We start from the raw sequence: 22,116 nt of genomic DNA, 5'->3' as shown, positions 1-22,116 counted from the left end.
CCAGGCCCTGATCTCTCACCTACTCATTCATATGTTTCATATGATTTCATTAGACACTCCTCCTCCCTCCTTGTGAAATTAAACAATCAGCAAAGTCCCACAGGAAAGAGGACATGGCACCTAGTCTGTCGGCTTTAGAATCAAATTCCAGTTTTACCACTTAGTACCTGTGTGGCCTCAGGCAAAAGATTTCACCTCTCCATACCTCAGTTTCTGCATGTGTAAAATGGAGATAATAATAACAATACTTCCACTTCCTCTAAGGGCTGTTGTAAGGATTAAATGAAATGATAGCTATAAAGCATGAAGAACAATGCCTGGCACACAGTGAGCACATTTAATTTGATTGGCAGGGGGTAGGGTGTGTACACTGCTCACGGAATCTCAGTTCCCTGGCCAGGGACTGAACCCAGGTCATGGCAGTGAAAGTTCGGAATCCTAACCAGGAGGCCACCAGCAAACGCCCCTAATTTGAATCATCAATACTGCTGCTACTACTATGATAGAGATTACACTCTTAAGACTCACTGCCCCTTACGCTCACTATCTTTACTGATGATACTTCCATGTGGACTTTACATCTGTGAATCCATTCTGCCCAAGACAATGGCTAACCTCAAACAGAGGATGAAAGCTAAGGACTCACTCAACCACTTCTTCCCTTAAGAGTGTAAGATGAAGCCCCCTGTGAATTTCTGACATCTTTTTCTGAATTACTTGCCCACAACTCTTTAGTACAAGTTATCCAAAGTGTCAAAAGAAGTAACCGTAATACTATATGTTAAATCTACCACAAGCATCAAATAAAATGCTTAGAAAAGTACTTGAATTGAAACTGAGATTTTTAAGGAAGGCTATAAGGTAGGAGACAAAGAAAAGAGGAAGACTATATGTGTTCCAGACAGAAGGAACACAGCACGTGTTACATAAAGCCCTGAAACACAGAAGAATCTAATGTGAAAAAGAAACAAAGGAGGTCTGTGAGGCTGGAAAACAAGGTAAATTAAAGAGGCACAAGACCCAGGGATGGTCAGCTATGGTCAAGAACTGGGATTTCAAGCTATGTCCAAGCAACACCCATTAAAGTACTTTAAATAGGGAGAGTTACCCAAAATGAGTGAAGGGCAAGCTTTGCTAGATTGGGGGAAAAAAAAAAGCTAAAAAACATTCCTAGGGAAAACTCTTGCTGGTTTTAAGCCAAAATATGACTTCTTGCTAGTATTTCTGTATGTACATATGAAGATGGTATAGTTTCTCTAAGAACATGTCAGCTGGCAGCATAGCTATGAGTGGACACCCAGGAAGCTAATATCTAAACTAATAGTGCCATAGCCACTGTAAGACATAAGAGTTTTCCCAGTGTTTCCTGTACAACAGAGCAATAAACTCCTAAAAGCCACGTGCCTTTGAAAGTTATTTTTATAAAAAAACTCCCTATTCCAAATTCAAGTCCCAAAGGGCCTAAGTCTCTTTACTAACCTCTTCTTCCTCTAGTTTTCGTTTCTTCTCTTTCTTGTTATCTTCTGTTTTAATTTTCTTAGGTTTATAATCAGCACTAGAAAGGGGAACATGAATATGTAGTTAACACAACTGTGACTCAGTACTTCTCACCAGTAGGATTAGGACCTCCAAACTCTTCTTGGCGGCCTCCAAGGCAGGCGTGGTTGCTATTATTCTTGGCTGGGCGTTCTACAGTCAAGAACAGGAATGGAGAAAGTAAAGAAGGCCAGGCCAAGGACCAACAGTTATAACCCTACGCAGAACAAAACAAACAGCTTCATACTACATGCAGGCCTAGAAGGGAGGTGGAGTAGAGGTCTAAGTACAGAAACAGACAATACTAGAAGTTGGAAATAGGGGAGGCAAACACACAGTGCAACAATGGCTACCACAAAGTAATAACTTGATGGGGAAGGGGAAGAAAGAAATTCTTTATGAATTCTAAACACATACAAATGAGCTAAGTATTTCCGTCCTCCCCTTCCAACTACTTTCTACCATAAATCCTTTGTAGATTCCCAAAACATAATAAATTTCACAAGGCTGAAAATAATGAATAGGATTTAACCTCACTGACTGAACCTAAGAGGCACATATAAGCCTCAAAATACGTGTTTTAAGTGAGAGCAATTTTATTACTTCTTTACATGGAAACTTCACTAAGAAGGTATTAACGGGCACAGATTCTAGGAAAAACTGCTTTAACAATGAAAACTTCTCTGTGGGAGGTGATGAAACACTTGAAGTAACTTAAATAATTTAAATATTCTTCATGAATTCTGGATTATTTGAAATTCCAACAATAAACATGCATTACCTTTTTAATAAGAAAAAATGTAAGAAAAGTGTAAATATACATTCAAAGAGAAATCCGTCACCCAGTCTATTAATCACAAATTCCTAAAGAGTAAAACTCAACTAGTGCAGAAGGTTCTGTGTACTATTCTCTTAACAACTCAAAAGTAGTAAGAAATACTCACTCATCCTCATCCCGAGGTCTCTTTAATGGCTTTATATCCTCTTTAGGAGGAGCAAAATAGCCATCATCTTCAGGTTCATCTTTAATCCGTGGTGGACTGAAGAGAAAAAAAATTGTTAGCCAGTGAGTGTTGGAAAATCCACATTACAAAAGTAATGCAAAGTTGGGAGAAGAAGCTAACAGAAGGATAATGACATACATGTGTACATATTAAAAGGTTCTCCTTGAGCACTTTTTTCTCACTTAATTCTCACCGCAACAGTGTCTTCATTTTACAGATGAAGAGGTGTGATCAAGGTCAGGGATCAGAACCCCTCATTTTCAGTCAGTATTCTTTCCATGACCTCTTGGTTCTCTTTGCCAACACAATCCACATCACAGTTAGGAACAAACCTAAGTTATTTCTTTCCCTTATTTGAGGGATCTACTGTGTATCTCACCCCACAAGCGATCTGAATTGATTATTCTAGTGCTCCAAAAGCTAAAATAAAGCTTTCACCAAAAAAGGAATAAAAATATATTCCCCAAACTTGAGGCTCAGAACAAAAAAACTGAAGTCATTCTAAGCCAAATCTTTTCACTGTTCAACTTCCTCCTTCGGTTTACTTTATACACAGAAGAGTACCTTGTCCTATTTTTGTTAGCATTTTGCCTTCTCAATATAAAAAGATGATTCTGTTAGATGACTATGTTGAACCAAAAAAGAGGAGAGAACAAATTAAAAAACCAAAGGGGCCAGCCACCACCACAGCCTGGGGTGTTCCCAGGCCTGGCACATCTTGTCAGAACCTCACTGCTCACAGCCAGAAGCATCCACAAGGTTAACTCACTCAGCACAAGGAATGGCCTCCAGACACAAAGAAAGTCACACCATCTCTAAGGGGGCCAAGGGATAAGCACCCAGATTTAGCTGCCAAATAAAGTCAGCATATTCACAGGGTTTCAATGCTGTCCCTGCCCCTCCCTTCCCCACAAGCATACTGGATGCCCTTGCTTGCAAATGAACTTAAGTATTTACAGAGATTAACTTTCCCTCCTTATTTATGCACACTCCCCAAAGGCCAACTTCCATAGCTGCTTCTCCCCTCCACAGAAACCACTGATACCGACCCAAGGGTTCAAAATCTCCAAAAGCTTTGCACCAGAAAGAAAGCAATGCTGCCATTTACCCAACTAGTTAAGTAAATGCTAGATCCTAGTACTATCATAAGTGAGGTTAAAAGCACATGGGAAGGCTTACTAGGCCTGAAAAAAATTTTAAAACCCTAGAAAACTGTTCCAATTCAGTGAGGCATGTGGAATCTCTACCAAGACAAAGATGCAAGGTGGTGAGCAGACCAACAAAGCGAACACATCAACCACGGCCTCAAAGGGTGTGCTTCTGATCATCTAACCCAGAAAGGATCAAATCAAACCCAGGACTCCACACCAAGTCCAGAGAGCCTAATCATATCTTAGTCTTAGTTTAATAAAAGTCCAAGGCCATCTCCTGGCAGAAAATAGTTGCCCTGTGTTCAGTCAGTTATCTAAAGAATCAGAATGCCTAGCTTACAGCTCTAATGCTTCTTGAACTTTATTATTCTGCATTCCTGGAACAGTTACAGAACATGCCTAAAGAGGGCATTTGCTTCTCCTGGGGTAAGGAACCCAGAGTACATGGCACAATTTTCAAAACTGTTCTCAAATGAAACTGAAAGTTCAAAATTTCAAGAAAGCAAAACTCCCAAAACATTTTGCCCTGGATAATAAGGCAAACACTCCCAACAACTCCTGGTAAATCCATTCTGCCATTCAGTGGAGCAGGTTAGAATATGTTATTTATTTTTTTTGAAACTAGAGGAAACATTTGGACTTATTTTAGGGAGCTGCAGCTGATGAGGAAAACAGAATCTAAATGGCCCCACAAAGGAAAGGAAAGGTGACCTCTGGATTGTGGTGACCTCTCTGGAAAAGTGACCTCTCCTTCTGGAAAAGAGATAAAATACTTGTGCTCAAATCTACACCTGTCCCTAAAATGCAGATCAAATCAGTTTCTATATATGAGCTACCAAGGAATACTACCAAGGAATTCAGAGTAGGGGTTTTTTAGGAAACTCCAAAATTACTATTGACTAAGAATAGAGTTTCTTTTAGGGGGTGATGAAAATGTTTTGAAATTAGATAGAGGGTAGTGGGGGAGGTTATATAACCTTGTGAAAAACTAAAAACCAATCAACTGTACACTTTAAAGGGGTATATTTTATGGAAGTGTAAATTATATCTCAATTAAAAAAAAAAAAACTTCTTCCTGCCAACCTTCTCCACTCAAAATAGCCTTCTATAAAATGTGCTGGTCGGTCTTGCTAAATGGCACTCTAGAAATGCTCTCATTGGCTAAGACCAAGTCCTTTCACTGCCAACTTCCTTGAAAACCTGGAGATGGCCAGGTCAGTGCATTTTAGGTGAACTCAAACAACACTGCAACATGGGCAGCTGGCCTGCTGGACACACACGGAGAAAGAGAAGCCAAGACAGCAGAGTCTTACCTAGAAAAGCCATTTTCCTTCTCCTTTTTTATTTTTGCATCCCCAGAAGCTTTAATCTGAAAGGTAAAACAGCAGTAACTGATTAGTATCTTAAAAGGACTAAAGCTGAAGAAGTGTCTACCTTACTTGAGATGATTGTGCCTCTACTCCTGAGGAATCTTGATCCCAGACTGACTCTTAATAGCAAAATTGAACAGGTGAACCAAAGATCTTGACACTTTTCTAAGACTCTTTTTTACAGTTCTTTACTGGGAAGTGTTTCCCTTCAAAATGGTGGCTTTTTACCTTTAAATGAGGGTAGGTCCCCTCCCTCAATAAATACACTCCACTTCTCAAAGATGTGCCCTCGGCAGAGCAGACAGGAAATAAAAAAACAAACCCAAATGAAAAGGAATACTTTATTTCCCATCTTCACTGACTTAGGCAAAGTATATTCATGTTTGCCCTCCTTCAACTTTCCAGACAAAAATATACACATAGACACATGCATAGGGTACCAATGAAAGAAGACAAAAAAGAAAAAAAAAAAAAAGTACAGTGGCTGCCTCCACCACAGGAAAGATGGAGGACAGTGAGTTGAGGGTTAAAGGGAGATTATTTTTCATTACTGTCCCCTATTCTATACTGTCTGAATTTACCAAGTCCATCCAGCATTACTTTTTGAGAAACTAAAAAACTTTTTTAAAAAGGCTAGGCACAGTACTACTCCTCATTCACAGCCAGATGAGCTTATTTTGGGAAGGCTTGTGCTGGTTATACTGGAACCAAAAGCCACAAAAAGCACCAGTGTCACTAAATTTTCACTCAGGAAGAAGTTTCATTCAACAGAGGACCAATGTGGTATTAGGCCTTCTCTCAAAAACAAAAAACTAATTTTCCCCAAGAAAGAAAACTGACTTTTCCAGAAGTCCTACATCCCTCAATTTACCATATAAAGTAAGGTAATGACATGGATAGATTTGGTACATGAAATACAGTGGTAAAGTTTGGTTTTCATCATTTAAGACTCTGACATCTCTTGACACAGACTTTTTCACTCAAAGGTCAGGGGATGACAAAATTCTTTCTATAAAACAATTATCCTTCAATAAAAAAATAAATTAAAAAAAAATGGTCAGAGGATCTTACTTCTCAATGAAGGTACTTTCATGACTTGCTTTCAAAGGTAAACAAAATGAAAAATACACCCCACACCTCTTCCTTCTCCACTGGGAAGTTCTGTACCTTTTCTTCCTTTCGTTTTTCCTTGTCTCTGTCTTTGTGTTTGTCTTTATGCTTCTCTGAACTTCCATCTTTGTGTTTGGTTTTCTCCTTCTCTTTGTGTTTCTTTTCAGAATCTTTATGTTCACTGTGAAAATAAGACACAAACAGTAAGCCCAGAGTAGGGACCACAGGATTCATTTCACAAGATTAACTCACAAGATACCCTGAGATAACATGAACCATGGAAACTTACAATGCTTTAAATAACCAGTCCTGACAGAAAATTCAAGCAGAAACTCTTCACTACATCAGACTTTATCTTGCTTAATGTCTTAAGTTTTTCAAAGAGCAAAGGAATCAAAGGGAGAAACACAGTTATTTTAAACATACTAGGACATTTTTTTTAAAGTGTCTATGATACAACAAACCCATTGTATTTCTACAACATTCTACCAGCAAAAAACTATAATGAAAGCTCCAACTTGAGCACTCACATCTGATGTGAGGAGGTAAGAACAGCTCACCAAAAATCATTTAGTGGCTCAGTGCCAGACTGGAGACATACCATAAATGTGGCCACGCCTGGGCTTTGTGCAGTGAGCAGCCGACACAGTCGGTGTTTCCTGCCAGCTGAGGAAGAGCTAGTCACTTCTACAAGGGGCTCCTAAATCCTGCTTGGTCCTTTCCTCACAATAAGAAAAGCCCTATCTCAAAGCAAGGGCATGCTTTGAGGGCCTGTTCTTCAAAGCCTTGCTTTTAAAGGTGTTTGTGTACACACTGGTAATACTATTAAAAAAAAAAAGTGCTACTCCTCAGGAAAACAAAATATGACATTATAAAATAAGAACCATTAAAATATTCATACCCTGGGGTCTAGCTCCTGGAGATTTCTCTCTGGGAAAAGCATTACAGAAAGATGTTCACTTTGATGCTTCCCATGATGAAAAAACAAACAAGAACAAACAAATAAAAAACCACCAAGAAACCAGATAGAGCCTTGGTAAATAATCAGAGGGGGAAACTGTGATATACCAAAGCTATACATCACAGTTATCATTATGTAGCTATTATGTTATAATTTGTGAGTCCTGTAATTACACATGATAAATTTAAGACAAGCAAAAAAAAATAAGGAATATATAAAATAACTGCAGTTACATAGAAACATGCAAGTGGACAAAAACTAAGGAGCAAAATTCAGGAGCTGTATTTTAAGGTGGCAGGACACTGGATGACTATTTTCTTCAGTGCACTGGGCAGGCGGCTTAGGAACCCTGCTCACTGCAGCAGCCAATATGTTCCACAAGTTACCAAAAGAGAACGTGAATTCAAGGGCTATGAACTGGGGGTCATCCCTAGAAATAGGATAGCTGACAACAACCCCAGCTGACAGACAGCCAATCCTACAGGCAGCACAGGCTCTTGCTTTTCCTACCATAGACTGTATTTCCCATCTGTCACATTTACCACATTCAGCCCAGGAAAAAAAAACAAACAGATTTTACCAGCAATGAGGTCATTAGGTTACAACCATTCCATGAAGTTTGTGCTAAAGAGATCTGGCTAGCATTTTCAGCTACACCCAAGGTCAGAAAGGGAGAAACAGATGATACCAGTCAGGTGAGAGCCCCAGAACCTGGATCAGGACACCAAGTGCTACCAACCACATCTCTGGAAACAAAAGGAGCCCCAACTAATGATGGGGGCTTGGATAATAAATCAGCAAAAACTATGAAATCCAGCCAAGAGGGCAGGGTGATGAGCATAAATAGGACTACAGGTTTAGGGAAGACCCAGAACTATCAACAGAGGAAAAATAAAGCAATGTCCACTTTCCTTGGTTTATATATTCCTCCCTCTGTGTTGTTCTCATTAATTAGGTTGTTATTTAGATGTGCCACACTGGAAAATAACAGATTTCTATGTAAGTACAGTTTTGTTTTTTTTTTTTAAATTCTAGTGTGCTAGCACATGATGATCAATTTTTCCCACCATGCTTTTTATTCTTAGCATTATTACGAAGTCACTCTCTACTCAATGTGCTCTCATAATCTGTTTTCACCACAGCAGTGTTTTAGAAACAACTTATTCTTTATTTTGTACAAAATGGATACCAATTACAATAATGCTCTTACTTTCAGTTCTCCTGAATTCTTTCAGCATTAGAATAGTGAAAGAGTAGTTGTCAGGATTGCAATTATTGATTCTCCAGGAGTTTACATATATGAAATCACAGGCCCACGGCTTTGACACTACCAGCAGAATGTGTGAGCTTACTATTTTATATACAAGCACTGAAGTTTCAGCTTTGTTTTGAACATTAACTCTAACAGGAATTAAAGGTCATCTAAAGAAGTTTCTGCCTAAAAGCAAAAAATCTGGAACAATGACATCCATAATATTGATTAGATATACTTTCCCCCCAGAATAAGAAAAAAGGACAAATTTAAGCAAGCAATATGTTCAGTGCTTTCACATACATTATTTCACTCAGTTCTCAGAACACCTCTGTGAAGAAGTCTTTATTATTCCCTTGCTGCTGCTGCTGCTGCGACACTTCAGTCGTGTCTGACTCTGTGAGACCCCATAGATGGCAGCCCATCAGGCTACCCCCGTCCCTGTGATTCTCCAGGCAAGAACAATGGAGTAGGTTGCCATTTCCTTCTCCAGTGCATGAAAGTGAAAAGTGAAAGTGAAGTTGCTCAGTCATGTCCGACTCCTAGCGACCCCACTGACCACAGCCTACCAGGCTCCTCCGTCCATGGGATTTTCCAGACAAGAGTACTGGAGTGGCGTGCCATTGCCTTCTACTGATTAAGAAACAGAGGAGCCAGTGGTTCAAAGTCTTATTCCAAGTTACAGTGTTAGAAAGAAGGGGAGCTGGGATTTAAACTCAGCATTTCCATCTCTGAGTTCAGAGCACTTTCCACTAGATCAGTATCATTACATTTCCATGAAGCTGACAGCCACCACTTAAGGGAAGCTAGTGTTAAAGAGACAAAGGCATGGACAGTCTAAGACTTGATGTATAAAGTTAAAAGATTTTCCTCTACCATCAACCTTCTAGACAAGACCTAGGATACTGAAAATGATAAAACTCTGGGATAGCTACCTCTGAGACTGTCTTCCCATGAAACTAAAAGGCTGATTCAGGAATCTGAGTTTAGGAATGCTCTATAGTCCTTATTCCTTTATGTTCCACCTCTTTGCCTCCGCTGCCCTAGTTGCTTTGTTCTCTTTCTCAATGAAAGCAATTCTTAGAACATGATTCTGTTATACTAGAAAACTGGCTTTCTGGTCTCCTGGCAATCACAGCATGGGAACCATGAGTATACACTCCAGTTTTCAGCTTTGCTATTCATTATCATGCCACACAGAGATCAGGGAAAAGAAGTCAACAAGTGACATGGCAGTGGCACTGATACTCAGGCCAACCCCAGGTAAGAGAAAGAAGTCAGTACTTCCTCTGCCTGCTAACCAGAGGGAAATCTATTCAGGAAATTCAAAGTTTCTGCTAGTGTAGTAATCCCTTTGTAGGTCACAATTAATCGCAAAGTCCAAAAGAGATGAAACTACTAACTTGACTTTCAAAGGCATCTCACTCTCCTCTATTCCCAATTGTTTAGATAGAAGAGAACCAGTTTGCATTTTTATACTGAGTTCAGAAGACTCAGAGTTAAGGAACATCTTGTGGTACAAGCCATTCCATTGGGGACTGTTAGAAATGTGGGTTTACGAAGCTGTATTAAGTCTCTGAACACAATGCTAACATCGTGTCTACTTGTCATGTGCTGTTCCTGTCCCTGCCTCCAGAAACAGAGACCAGAGTACTGGGAGTCCTACCCCCTCGTCCATACCCTGACACCGACAGGAGTGCTGCGAAAAGCAAACCCCAGGGTCAGTCTTCCCGAGGTATCTACCGGAAGTGAGCAGCAGATGCTTTTGGAGGTCAAAGTCTTGTGACACAGAAGCATGTTGAAGGCTGTGCCGTGCAAGTCAGAAGCAGGATTTGGCCAATGGTACAAATGCAGCCAATCTGGGATCAGTGAGGCTGACTCATCATCATTCAGGATTTCCTAACATGTACCTCTTTTTCCAAAAGACTTAAAACTGGCTTGACTTTCACAGTGGCTTAAAGGGCATTACCTTTCCACTGATGATAGTGAGATGATGGAAATTCTGACCACTGCAAAAGAGGAGTTCATATGTTGACTATCTTATTTTAAGAGATGTTACCCATGTCTATGTACTGATCCCACTACTTTTCCATACACAATACACACAATATGTAAAAGTCACAGAATGGGTTGTAAATAAAACTGAGGACTAGAATACTGGCCAGTTTGGGGCAGCAGTACAGGTGACTCCAATACTGAAGAAACTTCAGTGTGGCTAAATAAGAAAAATAAACTAGAAAAACTTAATGATCATAGTAAGGAAACCCAGAGATGTGAAGAACAAATACACTTTAAGAATGAGTTTAGTCTGGGGTACGGTGAACGCTAAAATACAGACAGTAGCTGGCATTCCTAGAATCTCCGAAATGGTCACACTTTTGGATAAAATATAAATTTCATCATCAGGAACTCAGAAAGCATCCAATTATTGGGTATACACAAAAGCTGACTCCTTGGCTCGGGCTCATATCTGTTTGGGGATAAAATCTACCAAACATCAGAGTCTGGACAAGCAAAAGTCAATGCCAAAGAGAATAAATGGGAAGATCCAGCACAGCAAAAACAAAAAATTCAGGGAGACAAGTTAAATTATTTGTCCCACTGGCAAGTAGTGGAGCCAGAGTTTGAACCCAGGCCATCTGAAGCCCATGCATCTAACCATGCACTCCCACTATACTGCCCCTCTGGCTGCTTCCAAAAGAGATCCAGCTGATATCTCACTGTATCCATCATACCTCTTGTGTGATTCTTGGTGGACCTGTGCAGATAAAACAGAGAGTTGACCCAGGCTCCCCTAGGCACTTACGAAGAAGGATGAGAGAGACGGTGGAAGTAGGGGGGTGGCAGCAGGAAGCCCAAGACAGAAAAATATTCTTCTTCTGCCTCGAGAAGGCATTTGCTACCTCTTTAGGAAAAAACCCCGGTCTGATCCTCTGGGAAACTAGGATGTTGGCTATGGGAAACCATTTAAATCTGCTAAAGAAAACTAAAACAATGGTCTGTCCTCTATCACTAATAAAAATATTTAGCAGACACTTAAACAGTACAAAGTCCCAGGCACTCTTCTAAGCAATTTAATCCCCATAACAAAACTCTGACATAAATATCTTCATTTTACACATATGGAAACTGAGACACAGGAAGGTTCAGTAACTCACCCAAGAAAATACATCTAATGAGCAATGACTAGGATTTAAACTCAGGAAGTCATGCCTTTGACCATTCTGGTGCCTTACTCCCCAAATAAGGCAAAAAGGAAACATTGCTAGGAAGAGAAGGGGGAGCCTCTTTATCTTCTGAGAATAGGACCTAGCCACTAATGGCTAAGAGAACAAACTCATTCCAGCAACCTGCCCATTTCCTCAAGACAACAGCCCCCCGAAGGGTGCAGTCAATGGAGTCATAGTGGATTCCTCTGGGAGAGCCTAGAAAGATGCTAAGCTGCGAAAGGAAGAAATCCATGGCCCTTCAAAGGAAAGCCGATAATTAAAGCTTAAGTAACGTTTGTTAAATCAAAATTTTAGGTAGATAAATTCTAAAGTTGCCTCTGAAAAAAACCACAGAAGCTAGTTTCTGAAAGGCTTTAAGAAGTGAAGATTTCTTTATTTACTTATTTTTGGGCATATGGGATCTTAGTCCCCTACCAGAGATCAAACCCAGGACCCCTGCATTGGAAGCGCAGACTTGTAATCACTGAACCACCAAGGAAGTTCCCAGATTTCTTAATGCTCATCCACCATTATAGGTTAATAGGCAAAATCCCAACAGTTATTAAAACCTGGTAGTTGAGTGGAATCTTACAGAACTCCCATTTCTCCTCTAAGTTCTTTCTCTCTATTAACAGGGTAAATAGTCACCCAGTTACTCAAGCTAGGAATCCTTTTTCTTAGACAACCCCCCCATGTCACTTGTGACTAAGTCTTATATTTCCCTTTCTCAACTATTTTCAGCGGCTTCTTGCTCCCTTCAGAATCAAATCTCAGCTTCTTGAAATAGTATTTAGGAGTTCTGCATCAAGCAACTTTTTGGAGGCCCCATTTTCTAATCCATCCTATTAACCTAGGCAACCACCTAACTGGATTTTCCCCAGAGCAAAGTACATGACAGCCCTTCCATATTTTATCTTTTCTCACTGTCTAGAATGTCACTCTTTCTAGCCATCACCTTCCCTTGTCAAGATCTTAACCATCTTTCCATGGCTAGCTCAAATACCCTTTCCACCCTGAAAAGGCTTTAACAACAACAACAAAAAGACTACAGGTCATCATAATAGGGCTAGGTATCATTGAAAACTAGAGCACCAAATTTGCTATCAATAAGTAACTACTAAATTAGATTCAACTACCAAAATCAACAGCTTCAATTTATTAGAATGGCAATTCTATCACGCTTTGTGGTACTCATCATAATCTCATCAATTACTGAGTATGTTAGTTTCCAAACAGCTTTTATATGCATACTTACATTGAATTCTCCCTTACACACTTGAAAGCTTGACCAGGCTAGTGTTGCTATTAACATTCAACCAAAGTGGAAAAAGATGCAGAAGTTAAGTGGCTTGGATAAGGACACACAGCTAGTCAAGGATAGGACCGGGCCTCTCCACTTCTAATTCAGTGTGCTTTTCACTACATCACATGAATATGGAGGTGATACTCAGTCTCATTTCTTAACTACCCAACCTCTTCCACTTAACTATGTTAATTGTCCATTTCCCCAAGACAGGCTGCTATGAGAACGTGTAGATAAATGGAGGGCTTCAGCAATAAGCTGCCCCCACCCCCCCCCACCAAAAAAAGCAGTAAACACATCTTTTTAAATGTGATTATTTGCAGAAAAATTTCCCTAATCTGAGAACCAGTTGATTAATTCCAGTGCATTTTCCTAAAAATCTATGTTCTCTCAACTTTAATTCAGGTAGGATATGTAACTGAAGGCAAGGCAGAAACCAAAAGCATCCTTATTCTCACACTGACTGTATAAATTAGTACTACCAACAGGGTTGAAAAAGCACTTTCCTTACTATATTTCACAGCATTGCTCTTCTATCTTCCCTGGATTTCCACAAATTTTTCACTCCACTCTGAGGATCAGGTTTAAAAAAGACAAGAGATGCACACAGTCAAAAGTTGGCAGGAGAAATCTTATGTTTCACATGTGATAGTCCTTTATTTTCTAAAATAAGCACCCCCAACTGCTTTTAATGATGTTGTATATATGACAGGTCTAGTATTAAAGATAATTTATGCTAAGAATGCAACCTTTCAAGAGAAGTATCTGGGTCAAATCCTACAAGCTCAGTGATTCTTTAGCATCTAGTCAGAGAATTCCTTTTGTTTCTTTAGAGAAGATTTATATATTGCTTTAAAAGACTAGAAGTGCTAAATATCAAAGCTAACAGAAAAAAGCAGTATCAGAGACAGATAATAGAAGAAATTATTTTTATTTGACTTTGGTATAAATTTCCTATAGGCCAGATAGTCAGAGATGGGGTTTTCACAAGGTCAGAATTTAATGAGGTTAATAATTCTAGTGCCAAAACGTCTAGGGATTTGGGGCCAAAAAGAAAGAGGCAGCATCTGAAAGGATCTGGCATTGTAAAACCTAAGTTGCCTACCATATGCATGAGAAAGAGGTGCTTGTATTTAAACACAGACAGTTTAGCGACACAACTAACTTCTTCGGGAGAGAGATTTGCTTTACCTTACATCAGGTCCTTTAAAGTCACACTAGGACTTAGAAGCCCTGGTCTCTCAGCCTCACTCTGTGACCACACTGCTGTGTGACCTGGGGCCTGTCGCCTCAGACTCATGTCCACACACAAAAGACATGAAATAGAATGACCTTTAACACCCCACTTCCCCTATGGAGCACCTTGGATGAGAATAATAAGAGGAGGAAGTACATGAATAAGATGGGATCTCCTGAGAGGTCTGTCTCAGAAAGGCTCATTTCCCATTCTCTGACACTCCAAGTATGCAGTACAATATTACTGTGCAGGAGAAAGAGGCCTCCTGGATTTGGGTCCTAAGTATAACCTAATGAAAAATCATTGATGCCAGGATCTAGCAGAGAAGGAAGAATATAGAAACACATTACTGTAGAACTTGTTTCTTCATAATAGATGGCCACAAAAGTAGGCAGGGTTGATGAGCAAAATTTTAAAATAAAGCATTTTGGAACAGAACATACTAAATCTTAATTATTCTGGGCTTCAGAGGTGATTAAACAATCCTCAAGGATTCCTTAATGTGCTGAAGAAGAAAAAGAAACCCAAAACTACCAGAAAGATCAGAAGTCATTTAAAAAGGAACACAGTGTACAGGATTTTACTGGACCATAACCAATACACTTGCTTTGTTGCAAAGCGGCAGTGTGTCAACAGAGGTCAAAACAGGAAGTACTTAAAAGTCTGCTTACAACACATCATCTGGTTAAACTGTCTTAAACTTACTCACATGTGAATTAGAGATCCAGGGCTAGATTTAGTCGTGTGTAAACAAAACCTAGGGGCAGGTTCTTTCAATGCCTTTTGGCAAACAGGCTATTATTTTTCAAGTATTCTGATTAGAAAATAAAGAAAATATTAAAAGGCACAAAACTGCACAGAATAAACTCCTGAATTTGCCTATCCTATAATCGTGGAAAAGTACACTTTTAAGGAAGACAATAAAGTTCAGTTGAGGAAGGTTAAGTAAACTAGTCAACATCACAAGACACTTAAGTGGAGAGACCAGAACCAGGAGACGTTCTTCTACACAGACAAGAAAGCCATTGTGGACTTCAAGAAAAATGATGTCAAAATTACATCCTTGGGTTTCCCTGGTGGTTCAGTGGTACAGAATCTGCCTGCCAAAGCAGAAGACACAGGTTAGATCCCTGATCTGGGAAGATCCCACATGCCATGGAGCAACTAAGACTGTGCATCCCTCAACTACAGAAGCCCGCTCACCCTAAAGCCTGTGCTCCACAACAAGAGAAGCCACCGCAATGAAAAGCCTGCAAACAGAGACAAGCCCACGCAGCAAAGAAGACCCAGCACTGCCATAAATAAAAACTTTTAAAAAATAAGATGAATAAGGCTTTAAAAAAAATTACATTCTAAAATTTTTTAACAGATTTTGGTAAATCAGGACAGGGATCGAACTTCTGTCCCAAAGCCTTTTTATGCCACTTCTACCTAATTCTTTTCTTCCATCACAAATGGCAAATTATGGCTGGTGAAGTAAGATGTGTCAGAGAATAAGACGCCCATTTTTTAAAAGCTTATGGTTTAAATAGTAACTTCTATCCTTTTAAAGTCTTTTTTTGGACAGATTTCAGGTTAAGATAAAAATTAGTTTTTCTTCATCTGATCCATGTGTAAGCATTTTCCTCAGATGATAAGTTCTTCATAGTCAAGACTATCTCATAAATTTTTGGCCCTTCACATCAACTAGCACATCATAAATATGGCAAGCAAGATAAAAATACTTGTTTGACATGATCAGCAATTCTACTCCTAAGTATACACCCAAAAGAATTGAAAGCAGGGACTCCAGACACTTGTACACCCTGGTACATAGCAGTATTATTCACAATAGCGAAAAGGTGGAAACAATCCAAGAATCCAACAACAGATGAAAGAATTTAAATGTGGCAGGCATGCAATGAAATATTATTCAACTATAAATAAAAATGGAATTCTGATATTCAGTAAAATGGATGAACCTTGAAAACATTGTGCTAAGGAAAATAAGCCAGACACAAAAAGGAAAAATACTTTATGACTCCACTTACCTGACTGAGGTAGCTAGAATAGAACAATTCACAGAGACAGAAAATAGAAGCTGCTAAAGGACAGGAGGAAGGGGAAATAAGAAGTATTATTTAAGAAGTACAGAGATTATCTGGAATGATGAAGAAGTTCTAAAGATGGATACTAGGGATGGTTGTACAATATAGTGAATGCCACTTCCCCCAAAGGACAAACTTTATGTTCTACATATTTCAGACAGAAACACACAAAAAGTGTTTGAAATGTGGGATGACCAAAGGGAACTCTCCTACAGAATATTGAGAATATGCGAAAAGGAGAGAGACGATGGTAACTGGTGTAACCATAGGTACACCACTCACTGATTCAATAAATATATACTACTAAGTACCACCTATCTGTCAGGTACTACAGTAAGCCTTGAGGACATAAATGAAGACAACAGACCCCAATGTTGTTCCCAGGGACATCAGGAGTCAAATAGGTGACATAGAAAAGTAGAGAGACAATTACAACACCACCACAACTTGGTAACGACTGTGAGAGGGATATATTCAAGGTGCCAGAGAACGCTTAAAAATGGTACTTTAATATGGGGGTAGGGGGGGACAGGCAGAAAAGATACCCGAAAGAAGAACTCTAAGCTGCAATTAAAAGAATGTTATTAGGAGAGCAACAGAGTCTTCCAGAACCAGTAACAGCATATTTGAAAACCTAGAGGTATTCAGAAGACACTCTGTGTTTTGAGGAACAGAAAAGCAGTTAAGGGAGATTAGAAATGGAAGGTGAAAGAAGGGTGAATCACAAGAGATGCAGCAGAGAAAGACAGCCAGACTTAGAGAATCATTCTGCAATCTGGAATGAGAAGATGAAAAAGGTAGACAGAAAAGTGGAAAGCCAGGGGAAGTTAGTTTCAAGGCCTCGGCCCAGAACACGGTGTACCTTGGCGAATGTTCCATGTGTATTTTACTGCTGAGTATAATATTCTATAAATGTCAATTAAATCAGGCTCATTGATGATGTTTCAAGTCTTCTATATCCTTGATGATTTTCCCATCAATTGAGAAAGAGGTAGCAAAATCTAACTATAAATATTATTTCTCTTTGCAATTCTAACAGTTTTCACTTCATCTATTTTGAGACTCTGATGTCAGTTATAACTGATTATATTAACATTTATAACTGTTCATACTCTTTGCTACTGTTCATTCGTGTCCCAACTCTTTGTGAACCCATGGACTCTATAGTCTGCACGGCTCCTCTGTTCAAGGAATTTTCCAGACAATAATACTGGAGCGGGTTGCCATTTCCTACTCCAAGGCTCTTCCTGAGGCAGGAGACTGAACCTGCCTCTCTTGCACTGGCAGGCAGAGCCACCAGGGAAGCTTTGTAACTGTTACGTCCTCTTGATTATTAGTCCCTTTCTTTATCATTATGAAATGAACTTCTTTATTCCTGGCAATAATCTTTGCTCTCAAATCTACATAGATATTAATATTAGGTAGATGACTACAAACTGAAGAAAAGGTGCATGTGAACTGGATTCAACTATTAGTACTAAGACTAAATTTACTGGACTAATAGAAACTAGATAATCAAGTGATAAGAAATGAGCAAGTTGTGGGGAAAGACCACAGGAGTGGTAGATGATTCCTGAAGAAACATCCTCACTACAGAAAATTAATCTGGTTATTTTAATGATTCATAAAGACTTCTTCCCTTAAAATTTTCATTTAAAATTTTTTAATGATTATAAAAAGACAGAAAGAATTCACTTTATCATGCCTTTTCCATGATAAGCCTTATTTTTAATAATTTTTAAAAATAAAAGTAGCATATATATAGAATGCAGAGTTCAAAGAGTTATCACAAAATAAAGCTACAATGTGATTTGCCACAAAAGTCAAGAAAAATACCACTGACACCACTCCAGAAGTACCCCTCATACCATTTTACAACCGCTACCTTTCCTTCCTCACCAAAGATAACCATGACCCTGGATTCCAAAGGTCTTGATTCATTTTTCTGTTTTTCAAACAAATTGAAGCATACACTATGTATTTTTTGGCTAGTTTTCTTCATTCAACATAGGTTTGTGGAATTCACTTATGTTTATTACTTTCATATTTATTTATATATAGTATCCTAAGATATAATATGAATATACCACACTTTATCCATTTTACTACTAACGGGCATTTGGGAGATTTTTACTTTGGGGTTATTAAAAACAATGCAGCTCTAAATATCTTTTTACCTGCCCTTTGGTGCCCATATACACACATTTCTGTTGTGAATATACTCGGGAATGGAATTCTTAGGTTACAAGGTATACATATGTTAATTTTAAAAGACACAGCTAAGTAGTTTCGTGAAATGATTCAACAATTTAGAGTCCCATCAGACATGGGACTGTTCCACACCATTTGAAGGTCTTAGAATTAGCATTATTTTAATAATTAGCTATTATTACGTTGCGTAGGATATTATATTGAAGTTGCATTTCCCTGATGAATGTATTTTTTTTTTATTTTGTTATGTTGGTACATTTTATTCTTTCTTAAATTCTTAAACTGGTCTTGTGTTCGTACAACAGCACATATTCCTGTGAACCTATTTATATTTTGGAATTTTAGTAGAAAGAAATGCTATCAGTTAATATTTGGGTTGATAAGGCATAAAAATATGGAATGCTTCACAAATTTTCGTGTCAACCTTGTACATGGGCCATGCTAATCTTCTCTGTATCGTTCCAATTTTAGTGTATGTGCTGCCAAAGAGAGCACTCCCTGATGAATGATGTTGAGCACCTTCTAGTGTTTCCACTGGCCATTTGGATATCTTCTTTTGTGAAGAGTTTGCTCCATCCTCTCATGAATTTTTCTGCTGGATTATCTGTCTCATTTTTATTTACTTGTAGATTTTTGTATACACTGGAGAAAAACTTTTGACCATGTATTTATGTTAAAAATATTTTGTCTATAGACAATAAGCCGACCTAATGAAGTAGTTCTAAGAGACTCTAGGTTGAAGGCACTTGTGCCTTAAGTTCCTTCCCACAAAATTTAGACAATTATGGGAATATCATATGGCTTTCCCCCAACAACTGCCTTTAACTCAAAATGGAAGTTTAAGTCCTCATTTTCAATAAGTAGTCCTACACCTAAAGATACCCTGTCTTTGGGCTTAACCACCTGCCACCTACACCAAAAAAAGGAGGCAAAATGAACAAGAAAACATCTTTCTGATCCCTCCTGGATCCCAGAGGGCAACACCTCTGAGTTTCATTTACACTGGTGATCACTGGCTTTTGTGAGAACTGAAGCCCTCTGGTAAACTGATGAAAGCTAGGAATGGTCTCTTCAGGAACATCTCATATACCCAACCTTTTGTATATGATTTCAGGGACTAATAGACCATGGAAGCCTAAGTTAAGAATTTTTAAACTTAAACCCTTTAAAGTACAGAAAGAAGAAAAATATCAATCTATATCTATCAAGTTTCCAATCCAGTCACCTTTTATCAAAGCAAGTTCTCTGGACACTTGATGAAATGCCATCCTGTGTTAACAATTTACCATACTTGCTTTGGACATTCTGATCTGAATGAACAATGGCATCGCCAGTAAGGCCTGAATTATCAAGGCCATCCATGTATTTACCTGTGGTTCAAGTTCAGGCCTATTTCAAGTAAGCCAAGCCTACTTGAATGACGAGGGATCTGAATGACGAGGGACCTGAATGACGATGGACCTGAATGAGGAGGGACCTGAACGACAATGGACCTGAATGAGGAGGGACCTGAACGACGAGGGGCCTGAACGGGGAGGGGCCTGAACGAGGAGGGGCCTGAAAGGCGAGGGGCCTGAACGAGGAGGAGGGGCCTGAATGGCGAGGAGCCTGATGGTTCAGCCCTTACCTGTTGCTGTGCTTGGACTTCTCTCGGTCTTTCTCCTTGTCCTTCTTGTGCTCTTTGTGCCGGTGTTCTCGATCTTTATGCTTATCTTTGTGTTTATGAGAATCTGCAACCATAAGAGATGAGTCAGTTATGAGGAGTCATGCGCTATTTCCTGCCCATCTACCTTGATGAGCTGGTCAAGAAGCACAATGACAGGACTTCAATGGCATGGTAGCCATCTATAATAGCATATTCCATTGGAGAAAAAGACATCACAAACCAGCCCAGACAAGGCATCCCATTACCCTACCTCTAAAACCAAGATATGTTATAAGCACGAAGAGAAGGGGGAGCCAATTCTACTGTAAAAGAAGGTAACAGTTTGGCTTTCTTCTCCCTAGACCTGATACCAGGAAAACTAAGCCATAAACGATTCAAAGGATAAATCTTGAACACCACCTCTCAAGATCAGATGGTTATCTATGTAACTTGTGGAAAATCCAAACCTTAAGAGATACAAGTTTTTAAATCAACTTAAAGAAGTATAATTTCTACACAGCAAGATACATTTCAAAGATACAGAGTAGTAAGTCCAGCAGACATATTCACAGACATAATCCCTACCACAATCAAAATTTAGAACATTTCCATCATCTCTGGAAGTCTCCTTTGTGCCCACTCCTAGTCAATCCCCATTTTTACCTCCAGCCTGAAGCAACCACTGATCTGCTAGCGCAATAGATTAGATTTATCTAAATTTCTAGTTTCATATAAATGGAACTACAGGATATCCTCTTTTGGGTCTGATTTCTTTCACTCAACATATTTTTGTCATTCAACCATGTTGTTGGATATATCAGTAGTTGGTTAGATTTTACTGGAATGGTAATACATTGTTGGGATACACTGCAATTTATCCATTCACCTGCTGAGGGACATTTGAGCTATTTTCAGGCACTGGCTTTTTTATGAATAAATCTGCTATGAACTTTCACATACAAGTCCTTGTATAGACATGTTTTAATTTCTCTTGGGTATATACTTAATGATGAAGTTACAGGGTCACCTGTAAGTGTATGTTTTACTTTACAGGAAACTGCTAAACTGTACTGCAAAGTGATTATACCATTATACAGTCCCACCAGCAATGGATTAGAGTTCCAACTACTGCAAATTCTCACCAACATCTAATAAAATCAGTCTAATTTTAGCTATTCTAGCAGGTATGTAGTGGTATCTCACTGTGGTTTTAATGCAGTTTACTGATTAAATGATGGGCATCTTTTCATATGCAGACTGGCTACTCATATCTTCTTTGGTAAAGTATCTCTTCAAGTCTTTTCTCCACTTAAAAAAACGTGTTTGCCTTATTACTGTGTTCTTTATTTGAATCCCTGGTGGCTCAGCGGTAAAAAATCCCCCTGCAATGCAGGAGATGAGGGTCTGATCCCTGGGTCAGGAAAATCCCCTGGAAAAGGAAATGGCAATCCACTCCAGTATTCTTGCCTGGGAAATACCATGGACAGAAGAGCCTGGTGGGCAACAGTCTGTGGGGTTGCAAAAGAGTTGGACACAACTTATCAACTACACCATCACCACCACGAGTTCTTTATATATCATGCATTACAATTTTTTGGTTAGACTTGAGTATTGTGAACATTCTTTCTTCTAGGAGTTTTATACAGAGGTAAGAGGCAGGGAACATTTTTTAAATCTATAATGACGTACAGCACCATTTTTTGTTTTTGTTTTTTTTTAAAGACTGCCTTTTCCCCATTGAACTGCCATGGGCCTCTTAACTGGAAATGAAGTGACCACAAAATTGTAGATCTGTTACTAGACCCCAACACAGAGTATATTAACTCCTAAAACTTCAAAGTAGAGCTTTTTTTCCATAGTAATTTTGAGAGCAGATAATATAAGTACTTTATCTTTGTACCTTCTCAAAATTGTTTTGGCTATTCTGTCTTCTGTATTTCCATATGAATTTTAGATTTAGTTGGTTGATTTCCTAAAGAAAAAAAAAAAGCCAGCTAGGAGTTTGTGTTCATAGGACAACTTGCAGAGACGTTACATCAA

The 22,116-nt window shown here is 39.0% G+C and overlaps 1 protein-coding gene and 1 non-coding gene across 2 annotated transcripts in view; both read right to left on the bottom strand.

Moving 5' to 3' along the window:
- TOP1 (DNA topoisomerase I) overlaps window positions 1–22,116 on the bottom strand; it is an 85,957-nt gene that overhangs the window by 33,339 nt on the left and 30,502 nt on the right. Inside the window, exons 3-7 of the mRNA XM_043480249.1 lie at window positions 20,059–20,161; window positions 6,229–6,352; window positions 5,005–5,060; window positions 2,481–2,576; window positions 1,480–1,555 (exon numbers count right to left, since the gene is read on the bottom strand). Of these exons, the coding sequence (XP_043336184.1) occupies window positions 1,480–1,555; window positions 2,481–2,576; window positions 5,005–5,060; window positions 6,229–6,352; window positions 20,059–20,161 (455 nt within the window). The remainder of the gene's footprint in view (window positions 1–1,479; window positions 1,556–2,480; window positions 2,577–5,004; window positions 5,061–6,228; window positions 6,353–20,058; window positions 20,162–22,116) is intronic.
- On the bottom strand, window positions 18,820–18,926 carry LOC122449001. The gene has a single exon (XR_006271822.1). It is a non-coding gene; the product is annotated as a U6 spliceosomal RNA (small nuclear RNA).

The sequence above is a fragment of the Cervus canadensis genome, chromosome 10 (assembly GCF_019320065.1).
Source record: "Cervus canadensis isolate Bull #8, Minnesota chromosome 10, ASM1932006v1, whole genome shotgun sequence".
Classification (NCBI taxonomy): domain Eukaryota; kingdom Metazoa; phylum Chordata; class Mammalia; order Artiodactyla; family Cervidae; genus Cervus; species Cervus canadensis.
The sequence above is the reverse complement of the archived record's forward strand: the minus strand, read 5'-3'. Positions and strand labels throughout refer to the sequence as shown.